Below are 27,361 nucleotides of genomic sequence, written 5' to 3'. Positions count from 1 at the left end.
TTTCAGGCAAATGTGAAGTCTGCTCTCCAGCACCCATATCCACCCAGCTGCACCAAGGCTGACCAGGCCCATCCAGCCCACAACCTCCAGCGGAAATGTGAGTCGGCACCTGCCTGGCCTCACAGGTTTCTACTGTGCTTCAGCGGCTTGGGACTGGCCCCGAAGCACAGGATGGTTTTGGCAGCCCTCTGCCAGGCCACTTCCCAGAGCTGAGTTGCTCACTCTGGCTGGGCAGATGGATCAGACAGCTCCCTACCTGGAGTCTCTGTAAGAGGTCCACAAAGGGACCTGCAGAGGTTCCATGGAGTGAAGCTTCTGTTGGTTACTTTCCACTATGGCAGCCTCAAGCTCTGGCTGGCACAGTGGCCCCTTCCCTGCAGAAACATCATATCCTCTTATTTTTATCTCAGATCCATAGGATTAAGAAGGTGTTTTAGAACCATGACTTTGTAGTCTGGAGATTGGGGTTTTACTCTTGGTAAAATACATTAGATAGAGAAGGGTATCCTCTTCTGATTATCCTTTCACTTCTTTGATATTGTTATCAAGGCACCTTACCAGATATCAGTTTGTTGAATCCTTATAACAATCCTCTGCGGGAAGTATTATTATTCTTATATGCAGAGGAGGAAACAGACTTGGGGTGGCTGAATAATTTTCCCAAGGTCACCAAGCCAGGATGACTTGGGTCTCTGGTATTACCCCATAGTCTGTTAACTGTTACCCTTAAATGAAGAGCACCACAGATCAAAATGGACTTGATCATGTTTCTACTGACTTAGTTGCTTAGAAATAAATAGAAAATTTCTTTAAGCTTTTTTTCAAAAAGCAACTCTAGGTTTCTTTGGATTTCTCATTATGTAAGGTAGGTCCCACCTTGTTGGCCTCTGCCTGCTCCACTATAGAAATTTGAGCTGTAAGTCTGAGTATCTACCTTTGTCTGTGCTGCAACCCCACTAGCTGTCCATGGCTCTTCCACCTCTGGTACCTCTGCCCTGGCAACTGATTTGGATAAAACCCCTCCTGTTTGACCCAGCACTTCCCCTTAGACAAGTGTTAGGTTTTATCACTTCTTCAGCTGAGACATTGCAGCTGTTGAAAGGTAGTGGAGATGTCTCCTGATGTGAACCTTAAAGGACAGGTGGAATTTGGGTGGGCAGAGAGAAGCTGGTAAGGCATACATTGCCTAAGGGTCTGGAGGGGGCTGTGAGGGTCATGTGTGGAGTGAAGGATGGGAAGAACCCAGGGAGGGGAAGAAGCTGCTCTGAGTACCCTGCAGGGGAGAAGGAGGGCTGAACCTGAATGTGGCTGGAATGAAGGGAGCAGGACTAGGCTTTGGATGTTCTCCCTGGTGGAGATACAGATATTGGGGATTTCTACCATGGAGCCTGCTCAGGATAGCTGTGCTGAGAGCCTAGGAGGCCCATGAATATGGTCCTTCATCTCCTCTCCCAAGTGGCTTCACCAGAAAGCAAGCTTAGTAAAGCTATGACTACTCACCTTGGTATCTTCAAACCTCTGCGTCTGGCGCTTTGTAGGCACTCAGGGACTTTTAAATGAATGAAGGGAGAGAAAGACAGAGCAGGGGAGAGGAAGGAAGGGCAGGTCAACAGTAGGACATAGCGATGAGACAAGAGTCCCCGAAAAGCATCAACCAATCCCTTTCCAAAATCAGGTCTGCAGGACTCACTCTTCTCCATACTTCAGACTCTCACGGGTTCCCTGTGTACAGGAACACTTGCTCTTATAGTGTTCTCTGATTCTACTGTATCAGAGGAACTGGACCAGAGTTCAACAATCTCAATCCAGATACACAAGACCAAAGAAATAAAGATTCAAGGAGAGGATATCGTTCAGGGGAAAATTGCTCTGTTTGACCCTTGTCCCACACATGCATTGTCCCCAACTGTTAGATTTTGAGTACCGTGTTGGCCTGCAAGTACCCACAATTATAAGTTTTTGTTAGGGTGCAGATTCTTCAGCAGGGGGATGTGGGGGAGCCTGGTAAGCTGTTCAGGATCAGTAGGTACTGTTCAGAATCTTAGGTACTGCTCTGATGCCCTTGAACTCTTTAAAGTCTGATTTTTAAAAACTGCATTAAGGCAGAACTTAATCAATTGACTAACAGTCACCAGAGACTAGTGTACCTTTAACCACACTTTTGTTTACTTTTCAATGTGTTTCCTTCATGGTCTTTCTTGTGGCTCACCCTATGTAGTTTGTGTACTTGTCGAGAGCTTATCTGTTTCTGACATTGCTTTTGTGAACTCAGTTTTTCCGAGACCCTCTTTCTTCGCAGGCTCAGTTTCGCCTTGCCATCTGCAGTCGGCCAGTTTTGGTCACAGAAGAGGCCACACCTGCTTCCTGTAGGCCCCCTGGGCAGAAGCATGCACTGGTGTCTACTCCTGATCTGGGCCCAGGGGCTGAGGCAGGCTCTCTTCGCCTCAGGTAAGGCCTGGAAACCTATCCAAGTGGGGAGGAGGAAAGAGCAAATTTGAGCTTGACCTAGAGACCAGGGCACTCTCGTGGAGGGAAGTCTCGGAGTGCTTGCTGCCAATGTGAGGCAAGGAAACATGGTTCTCAGAGTCCTGTGTACCCTCGTGTGAGAAAAGACCTTCTCTGAGAATGAGATACCATCTATATTGGGTGGCTGATGCTCAGGGTTGTGGATCTTCAGGGTTGGGGGGCTCCAACCTGCCAGCATAAGAAAGGAGGCAGGGGAAGTAGAGGGGAGTAAGAAGGAGGACAAAAAGGAGGAATCAGCAGTTTGCTTTTAGAAACTCTCTCCTGCTCCATCCTCTTTTCTATTTTTGAGGAATCTTCTAGGTGATTGGTAGTAGTTCTCTGTGGATCAAAAATATCTTCTTCACAGATTCCAGAGGTGTTGACCATTGCAGAAGTGATTTTTTGTTAAATTGATTTCTTCTATAATAAAAACCTTAGACAAATATTTCTGAGACAGGGGGACAGAAATATTTAAAAACTGAAGTGCAAACAAATTAATGTTGCTTCCTGAAACTTTTAAGACTAGAAAGGCACCCCAGGATGCTGGGGGTGGTGAGCATTGGAGAAAATAGTTTTGCTTGGGAGAAGCAGAGTTTCTGGCTAAGTCCCCTTCTGAATTTTTTAGCTTCCATGAAAGATTTTCCAGACACCCCAAATGTCCTTCAACCAAATAGCCAGGTTTTACTTCAAAGGGTAAGGCACCCCGCACAGGAGTAGGCTGCTGGAGTACACAGAAAAGTGCTATCTCTGGAGGAGACAAAATAAGCATGTGGAAATAATCAAAGAGCTGGTCACGAGGGTAGACAGCCCTGAGAGGGTGAAGTGCTAAGTCGCACAGTCATCAGCCAGGCCCTTAATAAAGTGCTAATTATACAACAGGCAGGGAGTGTGAAAGGACAAGGGAAGTGGCTTTGGGCTGGGGTCCTCAGGGATGGAGGGAGGAAGTGCAGCTTTGACAAGGTGCTAAGTGGGTGGGGGCAGAGAAACAGAAGAAAGCTCTGGAAGCAGAGGTGATGGAGGAAAGAAGATGGACTGGACAGAATGGAGGTGTGTGGAAAAGGGGCAAGGAGACTGGCAGGAGCCATGTGCTAGGGCTGGGAGACTTGAATGACAGGGACGAAGAGGAATGCCTCTTGAACTGAAAACAGGAAATAATAATTGTCTATTTAGAGGAGCGACAGAATGGATTGAAGAAATGATCATTCCTAAAACCAATTCTGACCTCCTTGGCATTTCTGTAGAAAGGTTGCAGGCCCACTGCTAACCTGGGGCTCATATGTGACCTTTTCCTCTTTTCTAAAAGCTATGACAGGCACAATAGTGACAAAAGGGAACATTTCTGCCGAGGAAGGTGGCTCTGTCATCCTACAATGTCATCTCTCCTCCACCATGGCTGAAGTGACCCAAGTCAACTGGGAGCAGCGGGACCAACTTCTGGCCATTTGTCATACTAAATTTGGGTGGTACATCAACCCAGTCTTCAGTGAGCGGGTGACCCCAGGCCCTCGCCTGGGCCTCACTTTCCAGTCGCTGACCATGAATGACACGGGAGAGTACTTCTGCATCTATCACACCTACCCTGATGGGATTTACGAGGGGAGCATCTTCCTGGAGGTCCTAGGAAGCTCAGGTATTTCCTCAGGAGCAGCATAGAAAATGCTGTTCTGACACAGTCTGGGGAGCAGAGTTCAATCCTGGAGCACATTTGGATCACTTGCGGAGCTTTTAAAGAATTCTGACACCAGGGCCCTCACCCAGACCAAAGAAATCAGAATCTCTAGGGGCAGAGCAAGGATGTGACATGTTCCCAAAGTATTCTGGTGATTCTAATTTGCAGCTTGAGTGGGAAGCACATCTTGTCTATATTATAAGGAAGACCAATTGGTAAGGTCATAGGCTCATTTACTGGTTTAGTATCAATCACACACATTATAACTGGCCTTTAAGTTTATAAAGATTAGAGCTAGTTAATGTATGATAATTGCGTTGGTGTTGCACTTCAGAGTTTTCAAAATTCCTTCAGTCCTTATCCACTTGGATACTTAAACCATGTCTCCAGAAGTTGGGAAAGGATTATTATCATATCTGAGAGAGAGTATAGGAAGTAGTTCAGAGCTCAACTTCTGACATCACACAGCTTGGGTCCAAATTCTTCTGTTATTGACCTCAGACAAGATTACTCAGTTCCTCTGAGCATCAGTTTTTTCATTTGTGCAATGAAGACATATGTAAGACCTTATGAGGTGCTAATGTGGGATTGGATTACCTACTGTATGAAAATGTCCTTACATCAGTGCCTAGAGCGTGGTAAACACCATGTTCGCATTGATTGTGAATGTGATTCTCATTTGACTGAGAAAGACAAAAGTTTAGGCTTGGCTGTAGTTGTTCAGAGTGGTAGGGATGATGTTAACACAGGTGTTCTGTCTCCATGGACCTCCAAACTCAGAATGTCTACTTGCTGCCATCAATTATGTTGGAGACTAACCTTCATGAGTTTTCAAACTATGCGTATATTGAGAAAATGAAAAGTTACCTTAATCTTCCTTTTAAATGGCACTTCTTGGCTGGTTCCAACCTAGCCCAAAAGCAATGAGTAGTTAAGTGCCTAGGTTCTGGAATCACATTGCTGGGGTTTGATATTGTGGGTAAATAATTAAGCTTTCTCTCAGTTTTCTCATTTATAAAAAGTAGTGAACAATCTCATGAGTTGTTTTGAGTAAGGTCTTAGAACAGTGCTGAACACATAATAGGTTCAACTTAATAAATACTCATTTATTATACTATTTATTGCCTCATGGTTAGAGGAGGTTTAGACGATAAATAAGGCAGGGAGCCCAGCAAGTGTAACCACTTGATGGTCTGATCATTTGGGGCTTTTTGCCAAAGTGTCATATGCCCAAAGGTCCATCACCTCACTGTAGGACTGGGGATAGGGTGGGATCCAGGCAGAAGATAGCCCGCCCCCACTCCCATTGCATGGAGTTCCCAGGAACTGGAGCCCATAGAGGAACTATATTATGTTTGCTCGTGACTAGGCTAAAACATGTTCAGGGACTGATGCTTCTAACAAGGATACTTGTCCCTGACCACAGAGGCACAGCTATTCTCCACATGAAAATGGAGAAATGAAGGTGCAAGGGATTTCCCTGTGTCTCATGGGCCACCTGGGGAGTGCTCAGAAGACATTCTACTGCGGCCCTGCTCAGCCTCTGCTAAGGGCCACATGTTTCCACTCTTTTTGCCATTGTTAACGACCAGGGACACCACTGACCACTTGCTGTTCTCCTCCTGTTTCTCAAGGGCTCAGTTGCTTACTTGGAGTGCAAACTCTTTATAATTACTTGCACTAACTCCAACCCTGGCTTCTTTCTGACCCTAATCTCAAATCTTCGCCCACATTTCTAGTATACATAAGCTATTTCTAACTTAACCCTACAGCTCACCTGTTACTAAGCATAAGTCTTAAGTATCCTTTCAGAGTCTACCCCTTCCCCAGCTGCATGTTCTGGTGCTCTGGTGCTTGCTCTAGGGCTGCTTCTGTTTCAAAGAATATGACTGTGGAAGGAGGAATTGATGTTTTAATTTCAAACAAACAAAAATTTCCAATGAAGTTGATATTCTCAGTATCCAAAATACTTTCTGGTCCTAATTATATCTCTAAACATAAACTAACTCATTTTCATAACCTCCCCTTAAATGTGGTCATGGTATTAATCCCTCTGCTTCTATCATCAAGCTATAAGCGAATCCAGTCTCAATCCTGGTCCCCAGGGTCTGGTGGTGACCCCAGCTCTGAGCACAGGTCCTGTTCAGGCTCTGTGGATAGCCCTCTGCAGTGGCCCTGACTTCTGTAGGGTGACTGCTGTTTGGCTCCTACCTGCTTTCTTTCCTATCGAGTGAACTTCATGGCTTGGCCTACTGAGACTGAGTCCTCAGACTGGGAGGGGCTTTTGGACACATCAGGTACTGCCCTTGTCCTAGAGGATCAGAGATCTTAGCTGCCATTCCAGTAATCTCAGCCCTTAGAGGAAAGTAGGGCCAGGCCTCTGCTAGACCCTTGTCCTTCCAAGTCGGTCCTGGACTCTTGGGTCCTGTCTGAACTCCTGGGGTGGAGGTAGAGGAGGGACGAAGTGGCCTAGAATCTCTACCCATAGCACAGCATGCATCAGGACAACTGTTTTGTTTCTCTCATATTCTCCTTAAATAAAATATGACTCATGTCTTCAAAATTCCCCTCTTGCCTCTTTTTCCTTTCCATTACATTTTATGTCTTAAAGAAGTTCACTTGTTCATACTCTCATTCATGCTACAAATACTTAACATCTTCTGTGTGTCAGGTGCTGGTAAAGCAGCAAAGGATGAGGCTCCAGAGCTGTCCTCCCTCCAGGGTTTCTCATCTTAGCTGGAAATAAGGTTTAAGGTGAAAGGTCACATGCTTTTTCTTTTTGTAATTTAATATTAATTTATTGTATTTCTAATTAAATTGATTTTAATTACATGGTTATATATATGAAGTGTAATAAAATAAATTGTTCACTTTTGGTGTTCTCTTCTGATGGTGTTGTTTCATTTCATTATTACTGAAAATGATCTTGTTGAATAGAGGAAAGGAGTGTTAAAAAGGATTTGCACTGGGTCAAATACAGGAGGCATGACACTGCTTGAGAGATTAGTCACTGATTTCCTGATAGGTCAGATAGATGCTCTGCTGTCCATAGAGTTGGACTTAAAGACTCAAGTCCTGTGGTTGGAGGGAGGGACTTGCAGATCCCTGAGTCTAGAAGCTGAGGTTTCCCTGGGGAAGGCAGCTTTGCTTTGGGTCTCTGCCACTCACCTCGATTTTGTCCTCCCTCTAGTGGCAGAGCACAGTGCCGGGTTCCTGATCCCATTGCTGGCAGCGCTGGGGGTCATCTGCATGGGGGTCGTCTGCATAGCTGTCATCAGGATGGTTGCATTGGCTAGAAAGGTAATGATGGCTGCACATTTCAGTCACAGGCACCCCATCCCTGCCACCCTGCTGTTTTCAGGTGTCCTTTCTGTCCAGAGAGAGAACCAAATGTGACCTTCCCTTTGCCCCTTGTGCTTTTTTCTTGGCCTTGTTCTACCTTGTCCTTCTTCCAGGCTAGAAGCTCCTGGAGAGTTGGACCTGTATCATACCTGTCTCAATGTCACCTACAGTTACTGGTTCCTGCCTGACCCATAAGCCGTTACTCTAGGAGTTTATCTACTAGACGTTTCATGCATCTTAGAAGATGTCTACTATATGTTAGGACTTTCTTTATAGCAGCTCATTTAATTTTCACAACTCTTTCCTAGTGCCAAGTAGTACTGGGAAATAAACACCAAAAATCTGGGGGCAAAAGATGCATGGCAGGATCAATGGGTTGTAAATCCTCTGCTACTTTAGCTTAGAGGCCTTGTGGTAAAAAGAGTAGTGGATGGGGAATTGAAAGATCTAGCTTCTAGTTTGGCACTGGGTGTATGACTTTCGGGTTGTCAGTTAAATGTTTCCAGGTCTTCCTTCCTTCATAGGTAAAGTGGGGATTGCCATTCTGCTTGCTCTGTATCACAAATTTGTGATGAACAGGTGGCATCTTTCATGTGAAACCTTTGTAATGGTGAAGAAATATGTCAGTGTCCTTGCTGTCACAAACTGGTAGTTATTGCTTGGGATGAGTAGGGAAATCCTCACTCCTTGATATGGCTGTTCTTTGGGATCCTTTTAGTAGCCCAGCTCTCCATAATTCAGTTCACTACACAAATATTTTGGGGAATGCAGCCTGTGATCCCACACTGTTTTCCTTCTTTACCCTAGAAATTCCTCCTCGATCCAGACCCACTTTCCCTCAAAGGATGGTTGTGGTCAGTTAATAACTCATCTCTGTAGTCCAAAATTACTCCCTCTGGACTATGTACTTGGTGCTGTATTACTGATGTGTGTGGATCTACAGCTACCATCTTCTTTTCTTCATGTTTTTCTATTCCCCCTATTCGCCTTGCCATCTTTTGAATTAAAGTTTTCCTTAATTCAGAATAATTTTCTTCCTTATTAAAAAGAACTATTTGTTAGCTATGTACCCCAACTTATTAAAATCTCTATTAGTGCTAATAAATTAGTACTTTTATCATTCCCTAGGTTATGCAAGAATCAGAGCATGTTAGCTCTTTTTATCTCCCTCCTTCTCCAGCTTATTGCTGTTACTACTATGCCTTTCATTATCTGTACATTTTTTTTGGGTGCTGTGGATTGAATCCAGGTTTGCTTAACCACTCAGTCACATCCCCAGTCCCTTTATAAAATGTTTAATTTTGAGACAGTTGCTGAGTCTGGCTTTGAACTTGGTGATCCTCCTGCCTCAGCTTCCTGAGTTGCTGGGATTATAAGTGTGTGTCACTATACCCAGCAGTTTTGTCTACATTTTAAATCCCCAAAGAAATGGTTTTTATTATTTTAAGAGTCAATATTCATTTAGATCCACCCTTTCTGTTGCTCTTTACTCTGTCCTGTGTTATAACTGAGATCATTTTCCTTCTACCTGAAGTAAATTCTGTCATATGTCCTTTACTGCAGGTGTGCGGGTGAGGATTTACTTTGGTTTTTGTTTGTTTTTCCCCCTAATTTAAAAATGATATATTTGTTTTGCTAGGTATAGAATTCTATGTTGGTGATTATTGTCTCTCAGCACAAGGAAAATATTATTCCATTGTCTAGCTTCCTATAGTTTTGTTGAGAAACCTGGTCTTGTTTTCGCTACTTTTTTTCTTTCCTTTTGGTTCTTTTAAAATTGCCTTGTCTTTAGTATTCAACAAATGTACGATGATATAATTAGGTATAGTCATCTTTGTATTTATTCTGTTTGGGGTTGGGATGGAGTGCCTTTTCAATCTGTGTTTCGATGGTTTTTGTCAGTTTTAGGTCAATCCTGGCCATTATTTCTTCATATTTAACGTCTCCAATCTTTCTTTCTTCTACTTCTGGAGCTCTAATTACAGGTATTTTCAGACATTTTCACTTTTCTCCCAAACAACTCTGAGTCTCTCTTTTTTTTTTTTTTTTTTTGTATTTTCCATCCATTTGTCTCATTATATTTCATAGTAGATGCTTTCTTTTTTTTTTTTTTTTTTTTTCACTTTATTTATTTATTTATTTATTTATTTTTACGTTTACATAGGGTAATGATGTTTATTATATTTTTCCCCTCCCCCCCACCCCTCCCACCCCTCCCACCCCTCTTTTCCCTCTACACAGTCCTTCTTTCCTTCATTCTTACTGCTCTCCTTAGCCTAACTCTAAACCTAACCCTAAACCTAATGCTAGCCCCTCCCACCCCCCATTATATGTCCTCATCCGCTTATCAGCGAGATCATTCGTCCTTTAGTTTTTTGAGATTGGCTTATCTCACTTAGCATGATATTCTCCAATTTCGACCATTTGCCTACAAATGCCATAATTTTATCATTCTTCATTGCGGAGTAATATTCCATTGTATAAATATGCCACAGTTTCTTTATCCATTCATCAACTGAAGGGCATCTAGGTTGGTTCCACAATCTGGCTATGGTGAATTGAGCAGCAATGAACATTGATGTGGCTGTATCTCTGTAGTATGCTGATTTTAAGTCCTTTGGGTATAGGCCAAGGAGTGGGATAGCTGGGTCAAATGGTGTTTCCATTCCAAGCTTTCTGAGGAATCTCCACACTGCTTTCCAGAGTGGCTGCACTAATTTGCATACCCACCAGCAATGTATGAGTGTTCCTTTTTCACCACATCCTCGCCAACACCTATTGTTGCTTGTATTCTTGATAATCGCCATTCTAATTGGGGTGAGATGAAATCTTAGGGTAGTTTTGATTTGCATTTCCCTTATTACTAGGGATGTTGAACATTTTTTCATATATCTGGTGATTACTTGTACATCTTCTTCTGTGACGTGTCTGTTCATTTCCTTAGCCCATTTGTTGATTGGATTATTTGTATTCTTCGTGTAGAGTTTTTTGAGTTCTTTATAGATTCTGGAAATTAGCGCTCTATCTGAGGTATGGTTGGCAAAGATATTCTCCCACTCTGTAGGCTCTCTCTTCACATTTCTGATAGTTTCCTTTGCTGAGCAGAAAGCTTTTTAGTTTGAATCTATCCCAGTTGTTTATTCTTGCTTTTATTTCTTGTGCTATGGGAGTCCTGTTAAGGAAATCTGATCCTGAGCCAACAAGTTGAAGATTTGGACCTACTTTTTCTTCTATAAGATGCAGGGTCTCTGGTCTGATTCCGAGGTCCTTGATCCATTTTGAGTTGAGTTTTGTGTAGGGTGAGAGATAGGGGTTTAGTTTCATTCTATTGCATATAGTTTTCCAGTTTTCCCAGCACCATTTGTTGAAGAGGCTATCTTTTCTCCATTGCATATTGTTGGAACCTTTGTCTAGTATGAGAAAATTGTATTTATTTGGGTTTGTGTCCATGTCCTCTATTCTGTACCATTGATCTACCTGTCTATTTTGGTACCAATACCATGCCGTTTTTGTTACTATTGCTTTGTAGTAGAGTTGAAGATCTGGTATTGCAATACCCCCTGCTTCGCTCTTGCTACTGAGGATTGCTTTAGCTATTCTAGGTTTTTTATTCTTCCAGATGAATTTCATAATTGCTTGCTCTATTTCTGCGAGGTACATCATTGGGATTTTAATTGGAATTGCATTGAATCTGTATAGAACTTTAGGTAGTATAGCCATTTTGACGATATTAATTCTGCCTATCCAGGAACATGGGAGATCTTTCCATCTTCTAAGGTTTTCTTGAATTTCTTTCTTTAGTGTTCTGTAGTTCTCATTGTAGAGGTCTTTCACCTCTTTTGTGAGATTGATTCCCAAGCATTTTATTTTTTTCGATGCTATTGTGAATGGAGTAGTTTTCCTAATTTCTCTTTCTGAAGATTCATCACTTATGTATAAAAATGCATTGGATTTATGAGCATTGATCTTGTAACCTGCTACTTTACTGAATTCACTTATGAGTTCTAAAAGTTTTCTGGTGGAATTTCCAGGTTCCTCTAAATATATAATCATGTCATCAGCGAACAGGGATAGTTTGAGTTCTTCTTTTCCTATTCGTATCCCTTTAATTTCTTTGGTTTGTCTGATTGCTCTGGCTAGAGTCTCAAGGTCGATGTTGAATAGAAGCGGTGAAAGAGGGCATCCCTGCCTTGTTCCAGTTTTTAGGGGGAACGCTTTCAGTTTTTCACCATTTAGAATGATATTGGCCATGGGCTTAGCGTAGATGGCCTTTATAATGTTTAGGAATGTTCCCATTACCCCAATTTTTTCTAGTGTTTTGAGCATGAAGGGATGCTGTATTTTATCAAATGCTTTTTCTGCATCTATTGAAATAATCATGTGATTCTTAACTTTAAGTCTGTTGATATGGTGAATGACATTTATTGATTTCCGAATGTTGAACCAACCTTGCATCCCTGGGATAAAACCCACTTGATCGTGGTGCACTATCTTTTTAATATATATTTGTATGCGATTTGCTAAAATTTTGTTGAGAATTTTTGCATCGATGTTCATTAAGGATATTGGTCTGAAATTTTCTTTCCTTGATGTGTCTCTGTCTGGTTTAGGTATCAGGGTGATATTGGCTTCATAGAACGAGTTTGGTAGGGTTCCCTCCTCTTCTATTTCATGGAATAGTTTGAGGAGTATTGGAATGAGCTCTTCTTTAAAGGTTTTGTACAACTCGGCTGAGAACCCATCTGGTCCTGGACTTTTCTTTGTTGGTAGGCTTTTGATGACCTCTTCTATTTCATTGCTTGAAATTGGTTTATTTAAGTTGTGTATGTCCTCCTCGTTCAGTTTAGGTAGTTCATATGTCTCTAGAAATTTGTTGATGTCTTCAAGGTTTTCTGTTTTGTTGGAGTATAGATTTTCGAAATAGCTTCTAATTATGTTTTGTATTTCACTCGTGTCTGTTGTGATGTTTCCTTGTTCATTCCGAATTTTAGTAATTTGAGTTTTCTCCCTTTTTCTCTTTGTTAGTGTGGCTAAGGGTTTATCAATTTTATTTATTTTTTCAAAGAACCAACTATTTATTTTATTAATTTTTCCGATTGTTTCTTTTGTTTTGATTTCGTTGATTTCGGCTCTGATTTTAACTATTTCCTGTCTTCTACTACTTTTGGTATTGGTCTGCTCTTCTTTTTCTAGCGCTTTGAGCTGTAGTGTTAACTCGTTTATTTGTTGATTTCTACTTCTTTTTTTGAATGCACCCCATGAAATAAATCTTCCTCTAAGTACTGCTTTCATAGTGTCCCAGAGATTTTGATATGATGTGTCTTTGTTCTCGTTTACTTCTAAGAATTTTTTAATTTCCCTCCTGATGTCTTCTGTTATCCATTCATCATATAATAGTGTATTATTTAGTCTCCAGGTATTGGAGAAGTTTCTGTTTTTTATTCTGTCATTTATTTCTAATTTCAATCCATTATGATCTGATAGAGTACAAGGTAGTATCTCTATCTTCTTGTATTTACTAACAGTAGCTTTGTGGCATAAAATATGGTCTATTTTAGAGAAGGATCCATGTGCTGCTGAGAAGAAAGTGTATTCGTTCTTTGTTGGATGGTATATTCTATATATGTCCGTTAAGTCTAAATTGCTGATTGTGTTGTTGAGATCTATAGTTTCTTTATTCAATTTTTGTTTGGACGATCTATCCAGTGGTGAGAGAGGTGTGTTAAAATCGCCTAGTATTATTGTGTTGTGGTCTATTTGATTTCTGGAATTGAGAAGGATTTGTTTGACGTACGTGGATGAGCCAATGTTCGGGGCATAGATATTTATGATTGTTATGTCTTGCTGATTTATGCTTCCCTTAAGCAGCATGTAATGTCCTTCTTTATCCCTTCTGACTAGTTTTGGTTTGAAGTCCACATTATCTGAGATGAGGATGGATACTCCAGCTTTTTTGCTGTGTCCGTGTGCATGGTATGTTTTTCCCCATCCTTTCACCTTTAGTCTATGGGTGTCTCTTTCTATGAGATGTGTCTCTTGCAGGCAGCATATTGTTGGATTTTTCTTTTTAATCCAATCTGCCAGTCTGTGTCTTTTGATTGATGAATTCAGGCCATTAACATTCAGGGTTATTATTGTGATATGATTTGTATTCCCAGTCAATTGACTCATATTTGTTTTTGACATGATTCGGTTTCTCCTTTATTTGGCTATTCCTTTAGGCTAGCGCCTCCTGTTGCTGATTTGCATCGTTTTTTTTCATCTCTTCCTCATGGAATATTTTGCTGAGAATGTTCTGTAATGCTGGCTTTCTTTTTGTAAATTCCTTTAGCTTTTGTTTATCATGGAAGGATCTTATTTCATCGTCAAATTTGAAGGTAAGTTTTGCTGGGTATAAGATTCTTGGTTGGCATCCATTTTCTTTCAGGGCTTGGTATATGTTGTTCCAGGCCCTTCTAGCTTTTAGGGTCTGGATTGAAAAATGTGCTGATATTCTTATTGGTTTCCCTCTGAATGTAATTTGATTCTTTTCTCTCGCGGCCTTTAAAATTCTGTCTTTATTTTGTATGTTAGGTATTTTCATAATAATGTGCCTTGGTGTGGGTCTGTTGTAATTTTGTATGTTTGGAGTTCTATAAGCCTCTTGTACTTGGTTTTCCATTTCGTTCTTCAGATTTGGGAAATTTTCTGTTATTATTTCATTGAATAGATTGTTCATTCCTTTGGTTTGTTTCTCTAAGCCTTCCTCAATCCCAATAATTCTCAAATTTGGCCTTTTCATGATATCCCATAGTTCTTGGAGATTCTGTTCATGATTTCTTACCATCTTCTCTGTTTGTTCCACTTTGTTTTCAAGGTTAAATATTTTGTCTTCAATGTCTGAGGTTCTGTCTTCCAGGTGTTCTATCCTATTGGTTATGCTTTCTATGGAGTTTTTAACTTGGTTTATTGTTTCCTTCATTTCAAGGATTTCAGTTTGGTTTTTTTTCAGTATCTCTAACTCTTTATTGAAATGATCTCTTGCTTCCCGTATTTGGTCTTTTAACTGTTGATTGGTGCGATCATTTAATGCCTGCATTTGCTCTTTCATCTCCTCCTTCAATGCCTGCATTTGCTCTTTCATCTCCTCATTAGCTTCCCTGATCGTTTTAATTACGTACATTCTGAACTCCATTTCTGACATTTCTTCTGCTCTGCTGTCATTGGGTTTTATTGATGTAGTATCTAGGTTTGTTTGGGACATTTTCTTCCCTTGTTTTCTCATAATGGTCAGTTGTCAGTGGGACCCTGAGATATTGCAGTTTTCCACTATTGGCTTATAGTGTCCCAGTAGATTTCCAGTGTATCACCTCCCAGCCTTCAGTAGCCTGATGTCTTGGAGGAATCTGATAAAGCAGCTCATTCGAAGAATACTGCCCCTAGCCCCCTACTGGTTCCACGTTTTGGAACTGGCTCTGTGCGGAAATGCTCTCACTGTGGGCCTGCACCGTGCAGCTGGCCGTGTGGGAAGAGCCCACTGCCGGAGTGTGGAAGACTACCTTGGGAAGACTCAAGCTGCCCTGCCCGGCTCTGCTAAGCCACCTCTATCTGGGCCTGCCACCCGGGCTGAGCTTTACCCAGTGGGCAGACTCACCCGTGGCTCCACTTCAGTCCGAGTCTCTCAATGCCTCCCCTTCTTAACTCCTGGGTTCTGGAGCGACCGGGGGTGCAGTCTCCCTCTAGGCCGCCATCTTGGATCGCCCCGTGAAGAGAGCCCGCAGCCGGAGTGGGCAGTGCCGCCTGAAGAGGTCTCCTGCTGCCCTGCCCTTATCCCTGAGGCTGACTGCAGATCGAGGCTCTCCGCTGGTTCTTTGCAGGAGTACACTGCACTGCAGGGGCTCCGGGACTCGGAGCGTGCTCTGTTCAGACAGGCTCTCACTAGCGGGCCAGTTCCGTTCCGAGAACCTGGAGAAGCTGGCTGTGTGGGCGGGGCCCACCGCCGGAGTGTGCAGGACTGCCTGTGGATGACTCTAGCTGCCCTGCCCGGCTCCGATAAGCCACCTCTATCTGGGCCTGCCACCCGGGCCGAGCTTTACCCAGTGGGCAGACTCACCCGTGGCTCCACTTCAGTCCGAGTCTCTCAATGCCTCCCCTTCTTAACTCCTGGGTTCTGGAGCGACCGGGGGTGCAGTCTCCCTCTAGGCCGCCATCTTGGATCGCCCCGTGAAGAGAGCCCGCAGCCGGAGTGGGCAGTGCCGCCTGAAGAGGTCTCCGGCTGCCCTGCCCTTATCCCTGAGGCTGACTGCAGATCGAGGCTCTCCGCTGGTTCTTTGCAGGAGTACACTGCACTGCAGGGGCTCCGGGACTCGGAGCGTGCTCTGTTCAGACAGGCTCTCACTAGCGGGCCAGTTCCGTTCCGAGAACCTGGAGAAGCTGGCTGTGTGGGCGGGGCCCACCGCCGGAGTGCGCAGGACTGCCTGTGGATGACTCTAGCTGCCCTGCCCGGCTCCGATAAGCCACCTCTATCTGGGCCTGCCACCCGGGCCGAGCTTTACCCAGTGGGCAGACTCACCCGTGGCTCCACTTCAGTCCGAGTCTCTCAATGCCTCCCCTTCTTAACTCCTGGGTTGTGGAGCGACCGGAGGTGCAGTCTCCCTCTAGGCCGCCATCTTGGATCCGACAATCGAACATTCACTTTGGAAGCTTTCTGCTTAAAGCTCCCTGCTTTCATTCAGGGCAGTGTCCCTCCAGTTTTATGAACCATTTCTTGGTGTTCAGGATCCAGTCCTTCTCCCTAGGGTTTTTCAGCTCCTGCACAGCAGAGCAACCTGGGGCTCCTAAGGAGGAGAGTGAAGCCTGGAGCCAAATGGCCATAGTAGATGCTTTCTTCTGACATACCTTCCAGGTTGCAAAGTATCTCTTATGATGTATCTATTCTTTGTTTAAATAGTTCACAGTCTGTCAAAATTCCCAATCTTGTCTTTAATTATTTGAAAAAAATAATCTATTTTGAAGTCTGTGCCTAGTCATTCTATTAATTGGATCCTCCTTGGGTATTTTTCTACTCCCTGTTTTTACTTGCTTATGGGTCATAACTTATCTTCTTGACTAGCACTTTTCATTAGGTGCTGTGAATTCTACATGAAAAATGATAATAATGATTTGAGGCTCTGGTAATATCATCTTCCTCCAGAGACTATTCTCTTTGCACCTGGTGGGTGGCAGGTCTAGAGCACTAACAATCCCAGGTCACCTTAATTAAATCAATGTTGAGAGACTTTCAACTAGATTTCAATTTCTGCTAGTCCCTTGCTCTTGGGGTGTGGTCCTTTGGGACCCAGTGGAAAAACATGTTTTCCAAAGTCTTCCCTTCCAAGGTGATTTCTGAACCCAACTTTGGTCCCTCTGTCAGAAGCTCTATGCAGCTTATCTGCCTCTCAGCTATAACTTTAAGGCAATTGTCTCCAGGAGAAACTGTCCCACCTTCTCACCTTCTCTCTCTCTCTGCGTGTCCTTCTTTTGCATCTTGCTTTCGCCCCCAGATACCACACCAATTTTTCAGATCTCTAATTTCTTCAAACAGATGTTTCTAATATTTTGTTGATATTTACTAGCTTCTCTCAGTGAAAGGTCTGGTTCAAAGCAACATAGTCAACCACAGGGCCACCTGAAGCAAAGCTCCTCTTTTGGATGTCATCTTTCACATTTGCATCTGAAGCTTGACTTCCTACAAGCAGGTAAATTCAGCTGGCTTACCTTTGCTCTACCTTGGGCTGTTTGGGGTCAAGGTCCTCACAGGAGTAGCTCACTTTCCTTCCGTCTGACTGGGTCCTCTGTAGTCCCAGTGAGAGAAGAATTTCATCAAATTTTGTGCCCTTAGTCTCTGGTTCCATTTTGTTTTCTTGTGGGTTCTTACCCTCTTTTACTCTTTCTCCCTCTCCCAGAGAAGAACCACCCTCTGATTTTGTCTTTTTTTCTAATTTAGCTTCTATTTAAATTTTTTGTTTTATTTTATTTTTACTTGTGTTAATCTTTTGAAGACCACAGACACTTGATTTCCTCCCCAGATCTCAAATTTTGGATGAATTGCATAAACGAGAATTCCTTAATAAGAAAGTGTTATTACAGGCTGGGGAGATAGCTCAGTCGGTAGAGTGCTTGCCTTCCAAGCACAAGGTCCTGGGTTTGATCCCCAACACCACAAAAAAAAAAAAAGTGTTATTATAATATTCTCCAGCTTAAACCTCATAGTATTTTGCATTTTGAACAGTCTTAATTTTATATCTTTGCCTTGACCTCATTGTATATGTTTTTCTAGTGTTATCAATGCTGCTCATGGGATTATACATTTTCTCCACAGATGTGTATTATCAAGGAAGGTCTTGAACTTTTAGCCCAATATTTAACATCTTAAATTTTGTCAGTTTTCTGTGTAGATAAACCTACTCTCTTTTTCTTAATCTACCATCAATAACAAGGGTATAATATAAAAAATAATATGTTCTATTTGACATACATTCTGTCTCCAACCTGATGCACAAATGAGGAGAGCCCAAGATCCCTTAATCTAATCTTCCCTGATGGAGAAGAGACTGAAATGAGGATGCAGATAGATATTTTGGTGGCAGAGCCAAAGTCATGCATCCTCAGAGAGCTACAAATTGCCCAGGTCTTCCCCAAGAATAGGTCCAGTGGTTCAAAGGCACCTGTGGGACCTTGCTGATTTGGGGACTGAGATGTGGCTGGTACTAACATGGAAACCTGCAGTCCATAATATTTTCATTTATGTCACAGGTGTCACAACTGACATGGTTAGGAAATGAAACCTCTAAGGGAAAGTGAGGACAAGAGAAGTGATAGGTCAGTGGGAGAGGAGGAGAGATTACACTGATCCGCGAGGTGGGAAGAGAGCTGCCGTGGTGGTTGGTGAACAGATGTCCTCTGCTGCCACCAGCATTATGCAGCTCTGGAAGGGAAGGATTAAAGGCTCTTTAGAGGCAATAGAACACATTTTTTCTGTTAAGTGTTCAAGTCTGGTTCATTTTCATCCCAGGAACCCAGACTAACTTTGGTCAGGATGGAGATCGAGAAAGAAGAAAAGGTGCAAATAGAGTCAGTAGCTATTCCTGTTGTTCCCTGTCTGTGGTGTTTTCTTTCCCAGCCCTCTTTGACATTTCTACTGTTTCCTGTTTAGTTCAGGTCCTTTCTACTTTTGTCCTGAATCTTGACTATAGCCTCCAATGCTCTCTGTCTTCTCATCCAAAACATTTTATGTATGTATTATTCAAGGTCCCACATGGAACACATAATTTGAAATTACATTGTTTGAGAATGCTTATTGTTGTGGTTTGGATGTGAAGACATGTCATGTGTAAGACAATGCAAGAACATCAGAGATGAAACAACAGGGTTATGAAAGCCTTAACCCAATCGGTGCATTAATCCCCTGTGAGGGATTAACTGAGTGGTAACTAAAGGTGGGTAGGGTGTGGCTGGAAGAGATGAGCCCTTGGGGGTGTGCCTTTTTTCCAATATATTTGGTGAGCTGAGCTTAGTCTCTATCTCTACTTCCTGATCATTATGTGAACCACTTTCCTTCACCATAATTTTCTGCTATTATATTCAGTCTCACCTTGAGCCCCAAGGAATGGAGCTCTCTCTATGAGAACTCTGAAACTATGAGCCCTCAAATAAACTTTTCCCCCTCGAGAATTGCTCTTCTCAGGTCATTTAGTCACAGCAGTGAAAAAGCTGACTAAAATACTTATTAAAGGGACTTACAAAGGAAACTTTACAAAGGGGGTGGTAGCAGTATGTAGTAACCACCCCTTATTCTTTAGGGGAGATCACAGGGCATGACTACTGGAACCTGGAAAGAGAGTCATATGGAGGGGCTACCTTGAGAAGTGCTGTAATCAGCAATTGAGTGTCACAATCAGTTCAAGACCAGCCTGCAGAGAGAAAGCAGGGAATAGTTGCTGTCACTTCAATCTCTTTTCTTCCCTTCCCCTACTGTTCTCAATCAACTGAACCCAAACTTAGGATGGAGGACAGGAGAACCCATTTATGCAGTATATCTGGTGTACTTTTCTCAGGGCACAGAAGAGGATGGAGAAGGTTGGAGATTGGAGCTCAGGGACAAGTGGATCTTATCTATACCAGTACTGTTTAGGGAGCAGGAAACTGGGCAAGGGATCTAGAATTTCCACAGGGCTGACTGACTTCAGCCTTCTCTCATGTATCTTTAATGTTCTTTGATTCAATATCCAAGCAATGCTCCAGTTGGCTGCCCATCTACATTTCTCCTGGGAACACTGTGCTCTATTAGCCATCTTAATATCCCTCGAATCGGGCTTTTTTGGCTCCTACTACAGTAATTACATCCACTTTGTTTCTAAAGTGCTGCCATTTGTACCCTCTTATTTTGGGGTGTCCTCATTCCATTGCTACTAGGGATCCAGTTCTGCAGAAGCATCTCCTACTTCAGTCCCTGCCTGTAGAGGAGAGAGGTCACTGACCCTCTCACTGATGCTAGAGTGGCCCTTACTAGAACATTCATTCTCACCTTAGGACAAGAAGCACTCTCTGGTTCTGCTCTAGAAGATCCAACATAATCAACTGTCAGATTCTTGAAATTATTTACTACAGGAATTGGCAAAGTTTCTCTGTAAAAGGCCAGACAGTAAATTAGGCTTCGTGGGCCATATGGTCTCTTGCAAAAATTCAACTCTGCCATTGTAGTGTGGAGGCAGTATAGATAATATTTAAATGAATGAATATGGCTTTGTTCCAATAAACCTTTATTTATAAACACTAAAATTTAGATTTCCTGCAATTTTCATGTGTTATAAAATATTACTTATTCTTTTTTCTCCCTAATCACTTCAAAATGTAAAAACCATTTTTGTCTTGTGGGCTGTACAAAAACCAGCAGTGAGCCAGATGTGATCCAGGGGCCTTAGTTTCCCAATCCCAATTTTGGTAGGTTCATTGTACCATTCTCCTTTTTCTGAGCATTTTGTTTTCTTCTTCCATTGTCTGCCAGAGCAGTGTTAGCCTCTCTGTTGAAACAGTACACTCTACTTTTCTCCTGTGGCCCTCACAAAGGTGTTAAATCTTGAGTCATAAGATACGTGCCAATATTGGTAAATTATCCTTCATCTCGTCTTCATATTCTCATCCACCCCAGGTCCATCACCTTCAGGATTCACTCTTATGTTAGCCAAATCCTTTTCTGTATAACCTTTCCCTTTCCTTAGCAGACTCATCACTTCCACCATTAATGTAGACTGACAGTTTTACCCTATCTAAGGGTCTCTGGCCAGTAGTGGAGGAGTAGGTGGGTTCTAGCAAGGATTATATTCTATCAAGGAAAGTGAACCTCTTCTACAGCTCCTGGTGGTGCAAATGAAGCAGATGGTTCAAGGTTCTCACATGCACCTACCCAGAGGTTTCCTCCCAGGACTCAGAGTCTCCTCCTTTCCTATTAAGACCCTGATTTTGGCATGGAAGACTTGCCCAATCTGTGAGTCCTGTGAGGTTCTGTTACTCTTACAATTAGCTACTGGACCTGGTCTTCAGCTGCTGAAGATGAGTGTCTCTTTTAGAGGCTGTCAAGAAGGAGCTTTGACTTCCACACTTTGTTGGAAGTTGATGTGTTTGAACCTGTGAATTTCTGTTCAGTGTATCAGGGGACTTTGTCAAAATCCATTCACTCCCAGAGTCGTAAGAGTTTCTGTTTACCCCATACTTATCAAATACGGAGATGTTGCACCAGCTCATAGTCCCCTTCCATCTGTGTCTCATCCCATTTCCTCACAAGTCTTGGAGGCAGTGTTGCCACCACTGGGAAGTGTACCCACCCCAGTTCCACCCTTCCGGGCTGCCTTGCAGCATCCTTCTCAGGAGCAACTGCTGAGAGTGATTTATTGGGAAGGATTCTCTGATGAAGGGTAGTGAGGGGTACAGTATAGGCTAAGGGAGGAAAGCTCATCATGAATGTGACCTCAGCTGGAGACTTACTTGAAGAAAGAATTATATACAAAGCTGGTTGCTTCTTCAGGGAAGGAGCTGGTCTTTTGAAAACCTGCTTCAGCCAGTCAATGACCACTGGCTGCTAATCAGGAAAGGCCGAGAGCAACTCACCAGAGTTGTGTGTAGCTGTGAGCTCACAGCTTAATGCTTCCAGCTTCTGTGGAATGGAAGAACCAGACAGGTGGAGGACTCTGAGTAGGGTATCAATGGCATTCCCTACAGAACCGAGAAGCCAGCAGGTTGCACTATTTAGGGACCTAGTTTTTGGAATCAGGCAGACCTAAGTTTGAGTCCTGGCCCTACCAGTTTGGTAGATAAGTCACCTAATTTTACTAAGTCTTATCTGTAAACTCTGAATAATTATGGCTTTCCCTCATAAAGATGTAGGGAAACTTCAGTTAAACAATTCATTTAATAAGGCACTTGGAATTTTTTATTGGCATGTCTTGATAACCATTATTTATTAAGTTCTTATAATCATTACAAATTTTACTTACCATAGTTCATCATAATACCTGGTGTTGAAAACTATAGTTTATGAATTTAATATGAATAAATGTTATTGGCTAAGCAGACACTGAGAAAAGTGCCCCTGGGGGATGAGATAAAAGAAAGACTTGTATGTCCAGATCCTGTCCAATGGCTCAGCCAACCCCACGTCCATTCTCACATTCTCCTGAGGCCAATGTTTGTCCTGGGAGGACTCAGCTGCGATCTCTATCGTTTTCTTTGGTCCTTGAAGACAACATCAGTGCATTAATCCCAGACCTATTTTTTATACCAATTATAATTATAGATCCCTCACAGAGGAAGAATGAAAATGGAACAGCTGAGGGACCCATCTCAGGCATATTTGCATTTCTCAGAGGACTTTTGGAACTCAAAATAGTTTTAAGCTTAAAAGACAAGGATGGCTAGTCTTACCAAGAATGGGAACAAGAACACATAAGCACCAAAGGTCATTATTAGTTCTTTGAGAAAGAATTGAGCGTTCATATTTTCAAAACGAATTGGATTGCATCAGGGGATGCAGTAGTTCTTTTACAGCATGAGCTACGATAACCATCTTCTTCATATTCATGTTAAGGTTTGAATCTTAACCTTGTAAGATTAAGATTGTAAAGGAGTGACCACTGACTTGTCTGTGTGCTTCTGAGAGTAGCTGTCTCTAGGTCCAACTCCTCCAGGCCTGCAGTGATTCACCAGCCCTAATTTTTGATATTTGTTCACTGTGCCCATCCACACAGCCCCATGCCCTCCCTCTCAGCCTCACAGCCTATACTTGTGCACTGCTGGGCTTGACAGTAGATGATGCCAGAGTCAATGTTTCTCACCTTGGAAGTAGTCGTTGTGGGCAGAAGGAAATTCCATGTGCATTTTTTGCTGCTATTTTCCATGCCTGTGTGGCTCTTTGTGATTCTGTCATTCAGACATATGGTGAGGTCAGGTGACCTGCATTACAGCGCTCTTCAGTAAGGTTGAGGGGGTGTCAACTTTGCACTGAGATGTCAACAAGCATTTCTTCTGCCATCCTACTTGTGCCTGCTGGTCTTCAATTTCCTTGTCTTAGCACAACCTTCACCTATGATGCTCACACATGGATGTTTTGACTGATTGCGTATCCCTGATTTTACTAAACAAATGTCACTGTTCTGCCCTATTGTTGTAGTTGACTGGTCATGAGACTCTACTTTGATTTAGAAAATCAGGTTCTTTTAGATATGGGACTGTAGGTGTGTGTGTGTGTGTGTGTGTGTGTGTGTGTGTGTGCACGTGTATGCCATGCCTGTATGTGTGCCCAGGTATGCATCTGCATTTCAGTCCCTAAGACATATATTGGGCTTTGTTATGGACTCTGAGGTTACAAAAAGGAATAGAGCCAGACCCTTCCTTCAGTGACCTCACATTTCAGAGCATGGAGAAGATAGAAGGATAAACAAATAAGTTCCAGACAGCATTGAATATTACAAAAGAGAACTCCAGGACTGTATTCCAGCACACAGGATGAAGGGGGTCAGAGAAGGCTTCTTGACAACATGCTGTAGAACTGAGTTGGGGAGAATAAATAGAAAACTTCATGGAACTACATGGAATGAGTGGGCACAGCATATACAAAATTGGGAGGGAAGGAAGAGTGTCTGGCATTTGCAAATCTGTGAGAGAAAAGCCATTTAACTGAGGAGAAAGCATGGCTTGGAATCAACCTAATCTGAGTCAGTGCTGGATTCGTTCTGAGGCACGAGGCTTCCTCTTGTCCTTTCCAGCTCATCCAAAAGTAGACACAGTAGAGTGGTTTCTGAGTTCCATGCAGAACCTTGTCCAAGCTGGGATCAAACAAGACTCTTAATAAGTGGTAGCTGTCTGGCACCTAGGCTCCAAGAATTGAGGTAGGAGGCAGGAGATGAAGCTGGAAAGGTGGGTATGACCAAGTCCTAAAGGTGTTTTGGAGGCTTCAGTCTCCTGTGGGCAATGTTGTGAAATTATGGATATTCTTTCCCAAAGAATGCTACTTAAAATTAACTTTTTAATGCAATTGAAGGGTATTTGCAAATCCCCTGAAGTCCAACTGTGCATGCCAGGTGAAGCACCCCTCCAGTATGCAGTGGGAGCTATTGAAGGGTCTTAAGTGGACTTATGGACAGATCCAATTTTCACTTTTGAAAGATCACTACTGGTGGCTATGTGAAGTTGGATTAGAGGTCACAGGGAGTCTAGAGTCAGGCAGATATGAAGTGCTGGTGGCAGAGACGACCTGAAGCACAGATGGAGTAAAATCAGGTGGGTTTTTTGGATGACTGGAGTTCAGCATTCGCTTCCAGGTTTCTGGTGCCATAAACCAGAGTAAAGAATGTAGAGGCAGGAGCAGTTTGTGGGGGAGGAACATGATGGTTTCTTTTGGGACAAGCTGTCTAAACTTTCCATGAGTCATCAGCCAATGATGCCCAGTTAGTGGATGGACACCTGGTTCGGGAACACAGGGCAGAGCCTGGGATCATTTGGATAGTGATTTGGAAATCTTCAGCAGACAGATGCTAGCTGTAGATTTACATATGGACAACGTAACTTAGTAACTGTGGGGTGGGCGGAGAGAGAGAGTTTAATGTGAGAAAGGAGAGGACAGGATGCTGGAGAACCTCAGTTTGGGGATCCAATGTTCAAAGAGAAAAAGAGCAGATCTGGCTGAAGATTAAGGTGGTGGTGCGGGGCAGGTGAAAGAGGATGCAAAGGAGTATGGGGAGAAAGTGATGTCATAGAAGCCAAGAAAGAACATTTATAAAAGGGAGAAATCAACAGTGTCAAATGCAATAAAAAGTAAAAGAAAATAGAGACCAAAGGTGGCTTCACTGGACATAGTGAACAGGAAGTAACAGGATGTGGAGCATACTGCATGTGTGGCGATGCAGTCTTGGTGGAGCTGTTAGTGTGGAGATCCAACTGCAACAAGGTTGCAGAATTAAGGGCTAAAGGATTGGTGTTGGTAAGAACAAGTTTGCCTGTGTGTGTGCATTTGGAGGGTAAGAAAGGGACATGATCATAACCACATGTCACATTAGGGATGTTTGTGAATATCATCACCATATACTTATTTTGTAATTTGTTTCTAGAAGACATCTCTCAGAATCCATTCTGCAGAAAGTGACCTCAGGAGATCACCATCAGAACAGCAGGAGTGGAGCCCCAGCATCTCCTCATCCCCTGGAAGCTGTGTCCAGGCAGAAGCTACCCCTGCTGGCCTCTGCAGTGTGCAGAGGGAAGATGACTATGCTGAGCCTCATGATTACTTTAATGTCCTGAGTTATAGAAGCCTGGGGAGCTTCAACTTCCTCACAGAGACTGGTTAGCAATCTGAAGCATCTTCTGGGAGATATGTTCCTGGCTTTGTATTATGGATGAATGTGTAAGCTTCTGTCCTCTGCATAAGTCCTCTCTCTCTCTCTCTCTCTCTCTCTCTGTATGTTCAATAGAGTGAATGGATATCATCCTCTTCTCCATCTTCACTTCCTCTATCTTACCCTTCCATTCTCTTATGGAAGACCAGAGGTGAAACTTGCATCTTGATCATTAATGTGAGGTTAAAAAACAAAAACAAAACGCCCATGACTGGCTTTGAATCTAGTGTTTTCAGGTGACCCTGTGACTCCGAGAAACACATTCCTCATAATAGTGCTGGACAGGGTTTTGTGCTACAGAGTTTGTGGTGGATGATGAGAATGATACAGGTACAAAGCCAAGATGTATCATTTATCCCTGTCATCTTCATAAATATTCATTCATTCAAGGCAATTTATGAATGAGGCATGGTTCCAGCCTCTTTGGGGATGCCCAAGGATGACTAAACCTTGCCTCTGCCCTTACCAACATACTGCGAAATGGGGAGACAACATTTACATTAAAAGGTCATAAGAAGATGAAGACAAAGGACACAGGCTTTCAGGAAGAGATGTCAGTTCTGGGCGAGGTGTCAGGATGGGTTTAGCTGTGGTGAAGTGGCTTGGGGCACAAAGGGATCAATGAGGCTGGACTGGTGTGGGGAGGAGTTTTTTAGGGAACAAGCAGGAACCGGAGTCTATGGAGGTAAAGGTCCCATGGGGAAGGCCCAGGCACCCAGGGAAGTGAGGAACCTCAGATTTTATTCTCTGGACAGGAACTTCAAGTCCCCTTTTTTGTGATGTACTCAGAGTTCACATGTGATGTCCTGATACAGAGGATCCCAGGCTCTTCCAGCCCTGTATGCTGGGGAGGCCCCCAGGAAGTGTGTGTCTACTGAGGAAACTGAGTCCTGGTGTTTGAGCCAATATGCACCTTTTCTGGATCAGTCTACCAGTGATCCATTGAAAACAGATGGAAAAAATCTGGATTTTTTAAATAGAGACTCTTGCTAGTGGGTGATAGAGATTTTAAAAAGTAAACACCCTCAAACTAGCTTCTTTGAACACTTTTATCTACTCCTGACTTCTTTGTGCCAGGAATGGGGCATCTGAGCAGTTCACTTCTGTTGAACTGTATTCAAACTGAATTTAAAAGACTTGATCCTTCTACCAACTTCTAGAGGAACAAACAGAGAGGCTGGCGTTACCACGATTTTCTTTCATGGGCACTGGAATTGAGAGAGAATGTGAAGTAATCCCTGCTCCCTAAGAACTAGGCAGGGAGTTGAACAAGAAGACAATTCAACTCCTAATTCTCCTTGTATTTGTATTTTTATTTTTTCTCACCTTCCTTCCAAATGGTATGTAGTTAGAAGCAATGAACTGAAATCTGTCTCAAGCTCTGGTCCTTTAGAAGAAAGATAAGTGTAAAATGCTGTTGTTTACTATGGCAGTTCACAGTATTTTTCTTGCAGAACTAGTAATGAAAATTGGTTAGGAGTAGAACATGATTCATGAATTAGAAATGAACTAAAATGCCATGACAGAGAGTGAGTGATACTTTTATTTGGAGGAGATGTATGTTGAGCTGAGGTTGGACTGAGAGTTTGTTGTTACTTAACCTAATTTTGGTCATTGGGAGACGTTTCCAAACCATTGAGATAGTGATAAGATACCAAAGGGCCTTTAGATGTTGGAAATGAGTCAGTTTACTAAAATGACGTTCAGTTGGACAGAAAATAAATTTCAAAATGTAATTCACTGAACTAGATTCTCCTCTGAGAATACAATCCCCCAACAGTCAGATTTCTGGGGATGCGTGCTGTCTAGGACAGTAACCATTTTTCACATGTAGCTCTTGAGGTAGGTTAGTCCGACCTGGGATGACCTGTGAGCATAAAACACATGCCCAATTTTGAAGACAATAAGATTAATAAAAATATAAACTATCTCATTTGTAATT

At 42.7% G+C, this 27,361-nt stretch overlaps 1 protein-coding gene across 1 annotated transcript; it reads left to right on the top strand.

Moving 5' to 3' along the window:
• On the top strand, positions 1-27,361 carry Tigit (T cell immunoreceptor with Ig and ITIM domains). The gene is made up of 5 exons (XM_047565000.1): positions 1-97; positions 2,300-2,448; positions 3,809-4,135; positions 7,365-7,474; positions 25,135-27,361. Coding segments are annotated over exons 1-5 (825 nt in total). The 5' UTR covers positions 1-95; the 3' UTR covers positions 25,372-27,361.

The sequence above is a fragment of the Sciurus carolinensis genome, chromosome 9, assembly GCF_902686445.1.
Source record: "Sciurus carolinensis chromosome 9, mSciCar1.2, whole genome shotgun sequence".
Lineage (NCBI taxonomy): Eukaryota > Metazoa > Chordata > Mammalia > Rodentia > Sciuridae > Sciurus > Sciurus carolinensis.
This window is presented reverse-complemented; position numbering and strand designations above follow the sequence as displayed.